This window comes from Mus musculus, chromosome 6, assembly GCF_000001635.26.
Source record: "Mus musculus strain C57BL/6J chromosome 6, GRCm38.p6 C57BL/6J".
Taxonomy (NCBI): Eukaryota; Metazoa; Chordata; class Mammalia; order Rodentia; family Muridae; genus Mus; species Mus musculus.
This window is the reverse complement of record NC_000072.6, coordinates 35219361-35233551: the sequence shown is the minus strand read 5'-3', so window position 1 is coordinate 35233551 and position 14191 is coordinate 35219361. Positions and strand designations below refer to the sequence as shown.

Sequence of the window (14191 nt, the reverse complement as noted above, 5' to 3'; positions counted from 1 at the left end):
GCCCACCCACTGGGAAAATAATCTTTGGGATTTTCATTAACCTTAGCAATCCTTTGCTAGAAGCTTAAGCAAACTAGTCCATATGGACACTTACCCATGAGAGTCCATTTCTGGGCGCATATCATAGACTTGGCACTGGGCCAGCCTCACAATCACCCCTGATCTCAGGAGCTCTGCTGAACCTTGCTGTTCCTTAGCCACTCTCGTGAGAAATGCCTACAAAGATACAAAAGGGAAAGTATCAGTGCTGAAATCATGTCCAAGGGGCTTATGAGGAAACAAGACACTCTTAGTTCATTCCTTATTAATCACTAGTGAGGGGAAAATCCTGACCTAGCTACAAGGACACATTGTACCTCTTTTTTCATAACATTTTTATGAGAACTCTGGTTGAGGGGGGTGCAAAGTGCCTGAGTATTGCACATTATTATTACTGCAAATTATTCAATTCAAATATAGTTTCTGTCAACAGGTCAACGGTGGGTTTGCTGTGCCCATTTCTAGTGTGTGTAGCATCATGCTTGGTGTATATTAGGTATTTAGTAAATACGTATGAATAAATGGATGGCGAGTCTAAGACTTCCACTAGTGTGACATTATGTAAGAAATTTAACATGGAGAGACTGCAGCAGATCTGGACGGAAGGAAATGACAAAGACAAGAGTACTTAAGGCACTGTTCCCTTCCCACGAACCCTGGCATCATGCCACCTCAACATCCTCCTCAGTGAGCAAGCTGGCAGCAGGACACTGCCCTCTAACCTTCTCAGGATCATTGCAGCCCATCTTTATACTGAAAGCTGCACTGTTAGCACAAATCCCCAAATGTAAAACTTAACATAATGGCAGCTTATATAACAGAAATGCTCAGGGAACACCAGTGGCCGAGCTAGCAGTAAGCACAGCTGCAGGACCAGGAGAAGACCTACTGGCCTATAAAGTCCAGCATCCACACAACCTTACCATTTTGGATTCATACGTATAAAGGGCTTTTAAGAGAGGAGGCTGCGGAGTCAGCAAGCTCTGTAGAGTTCGGTCATCGTCCACCAAGCTATCCACAAGGACCTTCAAATAGCCACTGTTAGAAAGGTACAAGAGCCACTGATGCTGCTTGTCCACAGAGACAATCCGATCAAGGAGAGCCAGGGCCAGCATCTAGAGGAAGAAAGAGTCAGAGTCAAAGCCTTAATATGTGGATGGCTACCAAAACCACCAACAGCCAAGCCTTTACTTGGAGGGCTTTAAGAACTGTTTCTTATAAGAATGTTCATAATAGAATTTCACTTTTTTTTTTGAGTAGTTGGAAATTGAATATACCTAGAATCTCAATTTCTCGATATAAAGAAAATCTTCAGTGCCAAGTTTTTTTTGTTTGTTTGTTTGTTTTTTGTTTTTTTTTAAATTATTTATTTATTATAGTAAGTACACTGTAGCTGTCTTCAGACACTCCAGAAGAGGGCATCAGATTTCATTACAGATGGTTGTGAGCCACCATGTGGTTGCTGGGATTTGAACTCAGGACCTTTGGAAGAGCAGTCGGCACTCTTAACCGCTGAGCCATCTCATCAGCCCCAGTGTCAAGTTTTAATTCTGAAGCCAAACCTACATTAAAAATGATAGCATTTACATTTTAGACACTATTTGTTAGAGAAAAGAAAATTAATTTTTTGAAAATGTACATGTAGATGCCTGTATGAGATTATATGCACCATGAAGGCCAGAAAAGGCACTGCTTTCCTTGGAAATGGAGTTACAGACACACCAGAAGAGGGCATCAGATCTCATTACAGATGCAAGCTGTCCAGTGTCTGTGCTGGGAGCTGAACCTAGGTCCATTTCAAGGACAGTAAGCACCCTAAACTGCTGAGCCAACGCTACAGCTCCCATGTTTTCCTTAAGCTAAATTACTTCTAACTCTAAAGTTCTATGTACTATTTAGAGGAACCTTAGAAAAGTATTAAAAAATATATGCAATCTAATAAACATAGTTAAAGCCATTTTGATCTATTTTCCCCCAGGGTTTTGTTCTACATATAAAAGTACTTTAAAAACTTAAACATAATGAAGAGAATGCTTTCTAGTTTGCATCTTATTTCTTAAGTTTCCCCGTGGCCGTGACATAATGGTGTGAGTGCGACAGGACCTTCCATGGGGGTCCTCCTCCTCCTCCTCACTGTGGTAGCCACAATGCTTTATGGAAGACAAAGTGCAAATCCCCTCCACAAAACACCAGACAGAGGAGAATACATTCAGGAAATGGAGACCTGCCCACTGGTGGGAAGACCAGAGGTCTACTAGGCAGGACTTCTATTGTTTCTACTCATGTTGTCCTTCCTATAAACCTCAGACTTAGCAAAGGTGATTTTTTTTTAAAGTTTCATTCATTTATTTATCTTATGTATATGTGTAGAGTACACTGTAGCTGTGATATTGTGAGCCATCATGTGGTTGCTGGAAATTGAATTCAGGACCTCTGCTCGCTCCAGCCCCACTCACTCCGGCCCAAAGATTTATTTATTACTATATCTAAGTACACTGTAGCTGTCTTCAGACACACCAGAAGAGGGCATCAGATCTCATTACAGATGGTTGTGAGCCACCATGTGGTTGCTAGGATTTGAACTGAGGGCCTTCGGAAGAGCAGTCAGTGCTCCTAATTGCTGAGCCATCTCTCCAGCCAGCCAGCAAAGGTGATTTTTAAGGAGAAATTCTGAGTTAAGATGCCACATAAACAAAATATAAAGTAACAAAGCAGAACCTACAAATCATAGTAGATGAGCAAACTCACTATAATATCAAAAACAATTCTCTATGTGCAACACACATTTTAAAGCTGATTCAGTATATACTTTCATAAATATACACTTTTCAGTAGCAATTCTACACAGCTGATATCTTACCCTTCCAATCTCATGGCCATCACAAGCGTCTCGACAGACCACTTCCATGAGGGCAGCGCCATAACTCTCAATGATAGCCATGTTCTCTCGTTGTAATTTACTAAACACATCTTCAGGGGCAGTCAGCCGTTCCCACATAGTTTTCTTAGCTACAAGGATTAAAACAGAAAAGTCCAGTAAAAAGCAATTTAGCAACTAATTATATGTCATATCCAATAATAGCAGAAATCCATTTTTGTATGTACACAAAAGACCAGATCAATGAGTCCAGACAATGAACTTTAAAAGCATGTGTCACACATGCACACTAATAACACAATGTATGGCTCTTCAGAAGTTAAAATTAATCATGGACTCCAAGACAACTGATTATAATTTATCCTGCTAATCAATTTGTTCTTATAATTTATTGCCATCTTTGAAACTTTGGCTAAGAAGGAAAAGATACAATACAGACAGGAATCTCTCTCAAAGAAAGAAAGAAACAAACAAAAATCAGAAAATTTTAATCTTTAGAGATTTTTAATTGAAATATTTATTAAAATTGTTATCACCAGAGTAATTTAAATATATAATTAATAGTATGTGTACATACATTTCACCAAGAGTCATGCAAACCTTACAAAATTTTCATAATTAAATAAAGCAAGTTTTTTATTAAAAACAATTTCATGGTTTTCCTAACACTGTAGTTTTTTTTTTTTTTTTTTGTCATTTTGGTTTCTTGTTTTGTTTGTTTGTTTGGGTTTGCTTTTTCATGACAGAGTTTCTGTGTATGACAGCCTGAATGTCCTAGAATTCACTTTGTAGACAAATCTAGTCTCCAACTCAAAGGGCTCTGCCTGCCTCAGTCTCCTCCAGAGTGCTGGGATTAAAGGCCTGTGCCACCATGCCCAGCACTAAACTATCACTGTGAGTCAGGCACACAACACACACAGCACAAGGTCCCAAGTTTGCAACTAGCCTGGAATATAGAGATCCAATCTGCATAGAAATAAACTGTCATCTTGATGACTATTCTAAGTGTGTTACAGACCTCCACCTAGTGGTTAAATAATGTTTTCCACTTTGACTAAAAGAATATGAAAAATATTTTTAAGGGAAAAATATGGGCGTTGTTGGGAGTAAATAGCCCCAATTACTATTATCTTTTTAAAAAATAGTTTGATTGTTCCAAAAGCTTCCTTAAACTATTTTTCTTGACATTAAAAATATCTTCACACAGGGGCTGTACAGATGGCTCAGTAGTTAGGAGCACCAACTGCTCTTCAGAGGTCCTGGGTTGGTTCCTAGCATCCACATGGCAGCTCACGACCATATGTAACCCCATTTCCAAGGGATCTGATGCTTTCTTCTGACCTGAGACACACTGAGCACAGACACGCATAAACCCCAAACACGTAAAGAAAGCATGTATACACATACATCAAGTACCCCTATAGATAAACTGTTGGCTGTTGTTATCTTCTAAAGTACTAGGCATAAATGATAGCTACTCAAGATGGGATGAGCAAAACCACACTTAAAATACAGACATTCATAAAGAAGAGAGCACAGTGAAAGCCTATCATTAGATGAGGCCAATGACAAGTTCTCAAAATAGTTTAGTTGAAACACTAATTACTAAAAATAAAGGCAAAGTAGTTTTGGTTTTTTTTGTTTTGTTTTTTTGTGTTTTTTTGGTTTTTTGAGACAGGGTTTCTCTGTGTAGTCCTGGCCGTCCTGGAACTCACTCTGTAGACCAGGCTGGCCTCGAACTCAGAAATCCGCCTGCCTCTGCCTCCCGAGTGCTGAGATTAAAGGCGTGTGCCACTACCGCCCGGTGCAAAATAGTTTTAATTGAAACAAAATTAACAATAAAAACCATATTCATTATAAAGGTAATTTAAACATATAGTTTGGCTAAGAAGGATCAGATATAATATAGACAAAAATTTCTCAAAAAAAGAAAATTAGCAAGTTCTAAATTTTCCATAAATATACCAAATAAAGCAGAAATTTTGTTTGGAAGTAATTTCATGTTTAGTCCTAAAGAGTAGGATTTCAAACATGGGCCACTCTGCTCAGCTCAGTATTTTAAATGTCTCCCCTTTCAATTTATATTTGTTTATGTATAAGTGTGAACAGGTGTCCATAAGAGACTTGGATCCCCCAGAGATGGAGTTATGGGTTTAGAGCCACCACATGAGTGCTGGAATCTGAACTCCCATCCTCTACAAGAGCTGCAATGCAAGTGCTCTTAACTGCTGAGCCATTGTCTCTAGCCGTGCCTTCCTTTAAATGAAAAAGTTCTACCTTAAATTTATCCAACACAATCTTCACATAGTATAAAATATATACATACTACAGGTGAGCATTTATACTGGTAAGACCATTTTAGATGGCCATTCTAAAAAAAAAATCTATTAAAATAAAACTATATATTGTTTCCCATGTGAATTCTATCACAAATCTTCTTGAAAAGTAGACATATGAGGATTTTGAAGCAATATTTGTGATAGTAAAATATTAGAATTTTTAAGCCTATGAATAAAGAAATTGTTTAAATGTTATAGCCTTACTATAGAACAACTGCCATTTTATAAGACCCCAGCAGACATGTACTGTGGTACAAAGAGAAAAGAGACATTGTCCAACCCTACAAACAGTACACTGCAGTTCAAGTCTATAAAACTAGAATATCATCCGAGTGTTATTTCCTTGCAATGTCTATATACTAATCTTGTAACTCTTAAAAACTACACATGTCCTCCACTTTACAGCAATCTAATGGCTATGTCAAGACTTACTGATTGTAGTTGTGCTGAGTCAAAAAATGGAGAAGTGACTTAGATTTCTGAAGTTACCATCTTTACAAAGAGAAAAGAGTAAAAATCAGTCTAACTTTACCAGCTTCTAGTGTGTCCGGCTCATCTGGTCTCTGGGCAATCTGTAAATAATAAAGCAGAGAGCCGTACAGGTGAGTCCTTACACGCTGGAAGCCACCACCTAGGAGACAAAGACATGTGTGCAGTCAAGGGAAAACATTTCACTCAAAGTCAGAACAAAGTCATAATGCTTAGAAAAATGTAGATGGAAAAACCTGTCTTCAAAATAAAGTCCAACAGTTTCTTCAGTATGATGTGAAGCGAAGAATCTCCGATAGACGCAAAGCCTACTGGCCGGCTCTCTGCTGCAGGAGATGAGGTCAAAGAACTATCAAGCATGAAAGCATACTGGGCCTCTCCAGGTCCTGAGACCAACGGCTGCCTCTGTTCCGTGCGCACAGCCTGGCTTAGGTGAGCAGTCAGGGTGAACACAGCGCCGGCAACCACTGGCATTAACTCTTGTGCGGCTTCATCATCCAGCACCTTAAAGTACAAGGGGAACCAGTGAGACCAGCTCCCGCCAGAACTCAGGAAGTCTCACGTAACATAAAGCCTTACAACTACCTTAAGAATGTAGGACCTGGGGGGAAGTGGTGGCGCATGTCTCTGATCCCATCACTTGGAAGGCAGAGGCAAGAGGATGTCTTTGAGATAGAGGCCAGCCTGATCTACAGAGTAAGATCCAGGAGAGTCAGGGATACACACAAAGAAACCTTGTGTTGAACCTCACCCCACCACCCAAAAACTCTAAGAACTAAGCTGGGTGGCAATGGTGTACATGTTTATTCCAGCACTTGAGAGGCAAAGGCAGGTGGATAACTGTGAGCTTAAGATGCATCTGGTCTACAGACTGAATTCTGGGACAGCCAAAGCTACACCATGAAACCCTGTCTCAGAAAACAAACAAAACAAATGTAAGAACTACTCAAAGGGAAAAACGCCAAACAAGTGTTAATTAATCCTGATCAGAATTCTATGCAGAAAGTTTTTGCTTTGAAATTACACATCCATGGTATTCCGTGAAAGCTTAATTTTTTTGTACCACTAGGGTCATATTCAGTAGTTCTAGGTAAGATCTGCTTACATGTAAGTGGTTTGGATAAACTTGGTTCACGGGAAATGGCACTATCAGGAAGTGTGGCCTTGTTGGAGGACTACTGTATAGGGGGGCTTTGAAGATGTCTAGTGCTCAGGCTCTGCCCAGTGTAGAAGAGACCCTCCTCCTTGCTGCCCATGATGGTCTCCTTCTGGATGCCTTTGGGTCAAGATGCAGACCTCTCAGCTCCTCCAGCACCATGTCTGCCATGTTTCCCTCCATGATGATAATGGGCAGAACCTCTGAACCTGTAAGCCACCCCAATTAAATGTCTTCTTTATGGGGGTTGCCTTGGTAATGGTGTCTCTTCACAGTACTGGAAGCTCTAAGACAGTCTATATTTACAACGCACGCTTCCTGGATAATTCTGAAACATTCTAGCTCATAGCTCCTTTTTTTTTTTTTTTTTTTTTTTTTTGGTTTTTCGAGACAGGGTTTCTCTGTGTGGCCTTGGCTGTCCTGGAACTCACTTTGTAGACCAGGCTGGCCTCGAACTCAGAAATCCGCCTGCCTCTGCCTCCCAAGTGCAGGGATTAAATAGCTCCTTCTTTTTGCATCAGTATTATAAACTCTACTTTCCTTCTAATCTAAAATGGAAAAAAACAATTAGAGCAGCATATTTGCTTAAAGGCAAATGTATATAATTATAATGCAACATATTCATACATAAAAGTCTCTAGCAGTAAAGTAACTTGGGAACTAAATCACCTTATCGTGCACATCTTGTAAAAGGTCACGGATAATGAGCTGTCGGTCTTCTGCCTGGATGAGCTCCTGAGGACAAGCTGTCAGGATAATTTCTACCAGCTGCCTCCAGGACTCTAGAGCATGCCGCTTTGCATGAAGACACTGTAGCAGCTTGTTTCTTCCTACAACATACTGAAGAATAGTGCTGATTTCCTAAAGCCATAAATATTGAAACTGGTTAACATTCAGGAAGATAATACATGTTTTAAACAATTTCCTATTTTTAATACTTCCTAGTTATTCAGAAAACACTCAAATTATATTTATTAATTGTATTGTATAACTTTAAAAATAAATTGAAAACCACAAAAAAGTATAAAACCGCAAAACATTCCATGAAAGTTTTATTTTGTGTGTGTGTGTGTGTGTGTGTGTATGTATATGTGTGTGTTTGTGTGTGTAGCCCTGTCATTCACATGTGTGTGTGCCTTCACATGTATATATGCCACAGGAAATGTATGGGGATCAGCAAACAACTTCCATGAGTCATTTCTTTTCTTCCATCCTGTGGGTACTGAAGACCAAACAAGTCGTCAGGCTTGGCAGCAAATGCCTTTATTTACTTCACAGCCCTCTGTGTAAGTCATTGACTAATTACATATGCATTTACCACTCTTTAAGCAAGCAAATTAAGTAGTACAAACAAAGAGCTGAAGGTGTCAACCTAACACAGCTTACCTCCATCAGCAGAGGCCTCTGACCTATTGCTGCCATACCCTGAAGAGCATTGACTTCAGCTACGAGAACTCTATGAAGAAGCTAAATAATTAGTGAAAAAGAGAAAAACAGTATCATCAGATGCTGGTGGAATAATACATAGTAATTACCATAGCCCGCCCTAGCTGGAAAAGGTCCAGGTATCTCTGCATACAATGTCCCAATGGCATGGTCCAATTGCACACAAAAACACTGGCCATCCAGCTCCTTCCAGAAAATAGTAGCTCAGGGCTGAGGGACAGTAATTTAATGTTGGGAGCCTCAATAGCCTTCTCATTTTGCTGAGGCTGTAATCATTCACTTGGTAGAGAACAATAGTGAAAATTATTCTGTAGTCCTAGCTGGGTGGAAAAATTGATGTGGAAAGCTTTTAAAGAAAATAAGAGTGTTTATTGACTTTTTATTTTCTCATTGCTAGACAAAACAGCCCAATAAACTAATAACAGAAATGAGTAACATGTTAATCTCTATACATACTAGGGTTATATTTTTCTGACAGCTTGGTGTGTGAAGCAGTCACTGCAGGCTCGTGAGCGCAGCCCTCACCTTGACATTGCAGACCGTCTGCCCCTGTAAATTCTTGTGCTCACAGTTGGCAATGACTTGCTCAATCTGAGCACGGTCAAAAAAATCCAGCTGCAAGGGCTCAGGGATCTCCTGACTGAAGTCAATCGAGTCAAGGATGCTTAGAATTTTTCGACGCACTAGAAATAAGAAGTAAATAAACTGTACTTGAGGCACAGAAGAGGAGAACCAACCATACTTAGCTCATTAGCATGCTATGCTCTGAGACCAGAGACCCTGCTGAAATCTAAATCTGACTTGTTTCTGATTTGGCCACTCACTAAGATAATTTTTTTCCTCTGCTCTATAAACCCTTATAGACAACAAGTAATCCTTTACATAGCTCTTCTATATAGTTCCAGAACCTAGAGACACCAGTAAATTATCCTGCAATCTTAAGCAGTGTAATGTCTATAATGTAATCAAATTCCAAGGGCCTCTCACCTTTTGTGGCAGTGTCAAAATGAAGGAACCCAGAGACAGATCTGTTTTCATCTTCCATTCCTCCTTCACCATCTGTTGAACACCAATAGCAATAGATCAGAAAAGGAAAAGTACACTTTAAAAATTACATTTACTCGGAGATGACACACATAATATTTTATTTCTGGGTCAAAGAGCCTTTTGTAAATGGATAAAGATGCAAAATTACGAGGACTTTGAAATGTCCATCTACCTTTTTCCATCACAACTGACCCACTCATAACTCTGAAGAGGATAATTAGAATTTCACAACTAGCAAGCCCCCATCATACAAAGAAAATGATTCAAAAGAAGCTTGTGTTTAATTTGCATATGCAATACTCGGTGAAACCGCTTTGGTTATGATGGTTCAGTGTGGCAACCTTCACTGTTTTGTATGGCAAATTCATTAAAGGGAAATGAAATGACATCAAAGGACAACTTTTCATGTTCTAAGGATAAAGACACTCGAGCTGGGAAGCAGCAGCCTTGTCTCCAGCCCCACCTAAGCTACGCCGTGCCCTCCGCAGTGCTCACCTGAGTACGGCTTCACCGGCATGTCATCCAGTAAGAGGTGCAGGAGCCTCTGTGTATGTGAGCGCTGGCGATTCAGAGATGTCACTCTTAGCTCTATTGAGGCTGTCTTCATAAGCCATGACATCTGACTCAGCATGGAGATTTCATGCTCTAGAATTTAAACAAATAAATGTCATCTCCCATTGTTCAAATACAAGATCAGAAAACTCCATAAATCATCAGATACTTCCTCATGAAACAAAGTCACTAATTTCTGAATCATAGTAACATTATAACCAGAACATAAAATTATGAAAGAAAAAGAGTATACAAAAGAAAAAGATGTTATTCTATGTCTATGAAAAATTAAGAGAACAATAAAATTTTTATTTGTGCCAGATGTGGCACATGCCTTTAAGCCCAAGTACTCAGAAGACAGAGGATCTCTGTGAATTCCAGGCTAGCCTGATCTACACAACAAGTTCCAGGCCAGCTAGGAATACATAGTGAGACACTAGCTCAAAAAAAAAAAGTTTATTACTGGAGTAATTTCAAAGACCTTACAAGTCTGCCACAATTTAACATGAATGTCACTTTGTATTTTGTTTTGAAAAGTAATTCAAATATATAACAATTCATTTAAAAAAACTATTTTTACTCAAAAAAATACATACTTAAGCCCATATTATATAATTTTAGGCTATGTGATAAGACAGTTGGTAGAGCTCTTGCCTTGACATATAATTAGGGCTATAAACCACATTATTAAAACAAGTTAAGGGGATTGGAGAGATGGCTCCATGGTTAATGGAATGTCCCACTCTTGCAGCAGATCCTGGTTTAACTTCCTATAATGAAGTCCATGGGATCTGCCACTCTCTTCCCAGGCTTCTGAAGACAGGGGTCCATGTAAACACGGGTACACACATACATACATACATACATACACACACACACACACACACACACACACACACACAAATTTAAAACTAAGTCTTTCAAAAAAGGGTTTTCAAATTCAGTATTACTTTGTTTTAAGATAGTCTTGCAATAACCAAGACAAGTCTCAAACCCAGCCCCTACCTGAGCCTCCCAAGCTGATTGAATTGCAGGCAGGCATGACCATTTCTGGCTCAGTATTTTTTTTATGTTTAGTGGGTCCTATGCTTTGAAGTCCTAAATGATGACAACATAAGCATAGCTGACTAAATAATAACACTAACAATCTCAATCTGCACTGGTTGACAATTTGCCATACGATGGAGTAACTGAGAAGTTACTTCTTAGTTGAGAAAATGCCTGTATCGCTGTAGGCAAGCCTGTGACACGTTCTCTTAATTAGAACTGATATGAGGGCTGGAGAGATGGCTCAGCGCTTAAGAGCACTGACTGTTCTTCCAGAGGTCCTGAGTTCAATTCCCAGAAACCACATGGTGGCTCACAACCATCTGTAATGGAATCCGATGCCCTCTTCTGGTGTGCCTGAAGATAGCTACTGTGTATATATAATAAGTAAATAAATCTTAAAAAAAAAAAAAAAAAAGAGCTGTTATGAAAGGGCCCAGCCTATTGTGGGTGACCAGATCCCTGGTCCTGGATCACGTAAGGAAGCAGGCTGAGCAAGCCATGGGAGCAGCCACTAAGCAGCACTCCCTGAGGCTTCTGCTTCACCTCCTGCTTCTAAATTCCTACCTTGAGTTTCTGCACTTACTTCTCTCAATAATGGAGTATAACCTGAGACCAACTAATAAGATAAAATAAACACTTTCCTCCCCAACATGCTTTATATATGTGAGTATACTGTAGCTGTCTTGAGACACTGGAAGAGGACATTGGATCCCATTACAGATGGTTGTGATCCACCATGTTGTTGCCGGAAATTGAACTCAGGACTTCTGGAAGAGCAGTCAGTGCTCTTAACCACTGAGCCATCTCTCCAGCCCCCATCCCCGCCACCCATGCTTTTAGTAATGGTACTTATCACAGAACTAGAAACCCTAACTAAGACACAGGCCAAGCTAAGTCCATTTTTATAACACGTAAGTCAGACTGTGACTATTCTTTTGGATTATCCATGTATAAAAACTTAAAGTTTCTATAATGTTCTTAAACAAAATCCCATAACTAAAAATGACACAATTATGAAAATAAAGAAAACTGTTTTGTCAATCAGATAATTCTAAAGATATAACAGTTCTAAAACCTAATTAGAAAGCTGACAATTACTAGAAACAGAAATGTATTAACAGTCTGTATGAACCTTGATCTCAAAATATGATGCCATAAGTAAGTTTCAGAACCGCACTGTGGTACCCACACTGCGGTGCTGGCTTAAGGTGGTAGAGCTTACGGTGGTGGAGAATAGTCTGAGCTCACAAGTTCAAGACACCCTCGGTTTGGCTATAAGCTAAGTCTTTGAAGTGGTTCAGCAGATTTGGGTACATGCAGTGCGTCTAACTAGCTAAGATTGATCCCTGGGATGCATGGGAAAAGGAGAAACAACTCCTGAAAGTTGTCTTTCAACTTATATAGGAATGCTGTTGCACAGAATGTAATAAAAAATAAAAAAAAAGTTCTACTATCTATATAAGAAATTAACACAAGCAAGAGTAAGAAAAGGTTTGTATACAGTGAACAGGAAGGAGGGGGGAGGAGGCAGGCCAGACATGGTGCATGAATTTAATTCCGACACTCATGAGGCAGGTAGATCTCTGAGTCTGAAGCAAGCATGAGTTACACAGTGAGTCCCAGGACAGCCAGGGCTGCAAAGAGAGACCCTGGCTCAAAAAAACAAAACAAAAGAAAACAAACAAACAATTCACAATTCTTCTGGCCTTAGTATACACCAAGTACACATACAGGAAAAACAAATATTTTTAAAAAAACATTTTTTTTTTAATTTAAAGGAAAAAACCAGAACCTTGATAAAATTTAAATTAGGCCAGAACAGTTCTTAGTTATGTCCATAAACTAGATTTATAATTTCCTCTAAAATTACTTTTCAAAGTTTTATTTCAGGGCAGTTTAGTTTCAAATATGTACGACACAAATGTAAATGAGAAATTTCTCCAAGTAATTTTCATTCACAAGTAAGCAGGATGTGTCAGCAGGTAAGAGCTCTTGCATCACAAGCGTGCCGAGCCACGGCCAATCCTCAGACCTCATGCAGAAGTAGAACAGACAACAGACTTTACAAAGCTGTCTTCACCAATCACTGCGCACACATACAACACACACACATGCACATACACACGTTACGTAATCTAATTTCAGTGGTTATCATTTTAATAAAACTAAGTTTTGTTAGAAAAGAATAACCTCCCTCAAGCAGACTACAGTCATGTAGCTTTACACTAGAAAGTACAAACAGGAAGCTCAAGCAGAAATCACAAAAGCATCCAAAGTAACAGCCGTAAGGTTCCAAGTGGTGCACACGGGAAGGCCACAGTACCTAGCCGGGAACACCAGTGCGCACACTGCTCACACAGTTTGAACAATTATAATCTGCAAACACAAAACCCAACATGTGCCAGACCCCAAGATAAAGTACCCACATAATACTACTAGTGTGGCATGTCACATGACAGTTTGTAGATAGAATTAACTTCAATTCAGGCCATTCCTATAAGGTTTACATACACAAATGAACTTCATGTTTAGAAATGGGTACAGTCTCAAGATACCTAATATGTAAGAAATACTCCCAAGTCAAAAGGGATTGAGGGGAACATGGTGGTATATGCCTGTAATTCCAGCCAAGGCAGAGTACCTCAAATTCCAAGCCCAGATCCAGAGAAGACCCTATCAATCAACCAATTAATGAAATATTCAAATTCTGAAACAGAGTTCTCAACCTGTAGTAATAAAGCAATACAATGTCCCACCTTTGTTGGAGAAAGGTAGATGTTGCAACTGGGAAAATAAGAAATCCTGGCTGGTTCTCAAGTACCTCATAGTAGGACCAGATGTATCTGAGCATGCACATAACTGATATATCACCTAATGAAATAAAAGAGAATCAGTTATTTCTGTACTGATTAAGATAACAAAGTATGAATGTAAAACTTAAGATGCATCAACAACCTAAACAAATGAATAATCACATGTGTAAAATAAATATAAGCTTAGAATTTTTAAAGACTTTTTATTTATGTATTTATGTATATATGTATGTATGCATGCATGCATGTATATGAGCACTCCATCTGTATTATGTACACCTGCATGTCAGACAAGAACATCAGATCCTATTATAGATGGTTATGAGCCACCATCTGGGCTGGGACTTGAACTCAGGACCTCTGGAGGAACAGCCAGTGAGTG

At 39.3% G+C, this 14191-nt stretch overlaps 1 protein-coding gene across 6 annotated transcripts in view; it reads right to left on the bottom strand.

The window, feature by feature from the left end:
• Positions 1–14191, bottom strand: part of Nup205 (nucleoporin 205) — a 69984-nt gene that overhangs the window by 14048 nt on the left and 41745 nt on the right. For all 6 annotated transcript variants that reach the window (XR_001785168.2, NM_027513.1, XM_006506590.3 and 3 more), the window contains 11 exons: positions 13753–13867; positions 9890–10039; positions 9335–9406; positions 8873–9030; positions 8288–8368; positions 7571–7762; positions 5982–6249; positions 5789–5887; positions 2900–3048; positions 963–1154; positions 95–216 (listed from right to left, as the gene is read on the bottom strand). Coding sequence is in view for 5 of the 6 variants with exons in the window: in NM_027513.1 (NP_081789.1) it covers positions 95–216; positions 963–1154; positions 2900–3048; positions 5789–5887; positions 5982–6249; positions 7571–7762; positions 8288–8368; positions 8873–9030; positions 9335–9406; positions 9890–10039; positions 13753–13867 (1598 nt within the window). In the remaining variant the exon portion in view is untranslated. The remainder of the gene's footprint in view (positions 1–94; positions 217–962; positions 1155–2899; positions 3049–5788; positions 5888–5981; positions 6250–7570; positions 7763–8287; positions 8369–8872; positions 9031–9334; positions 9407–9889; positions 10040–13752; positions 13868–14191) is intronic.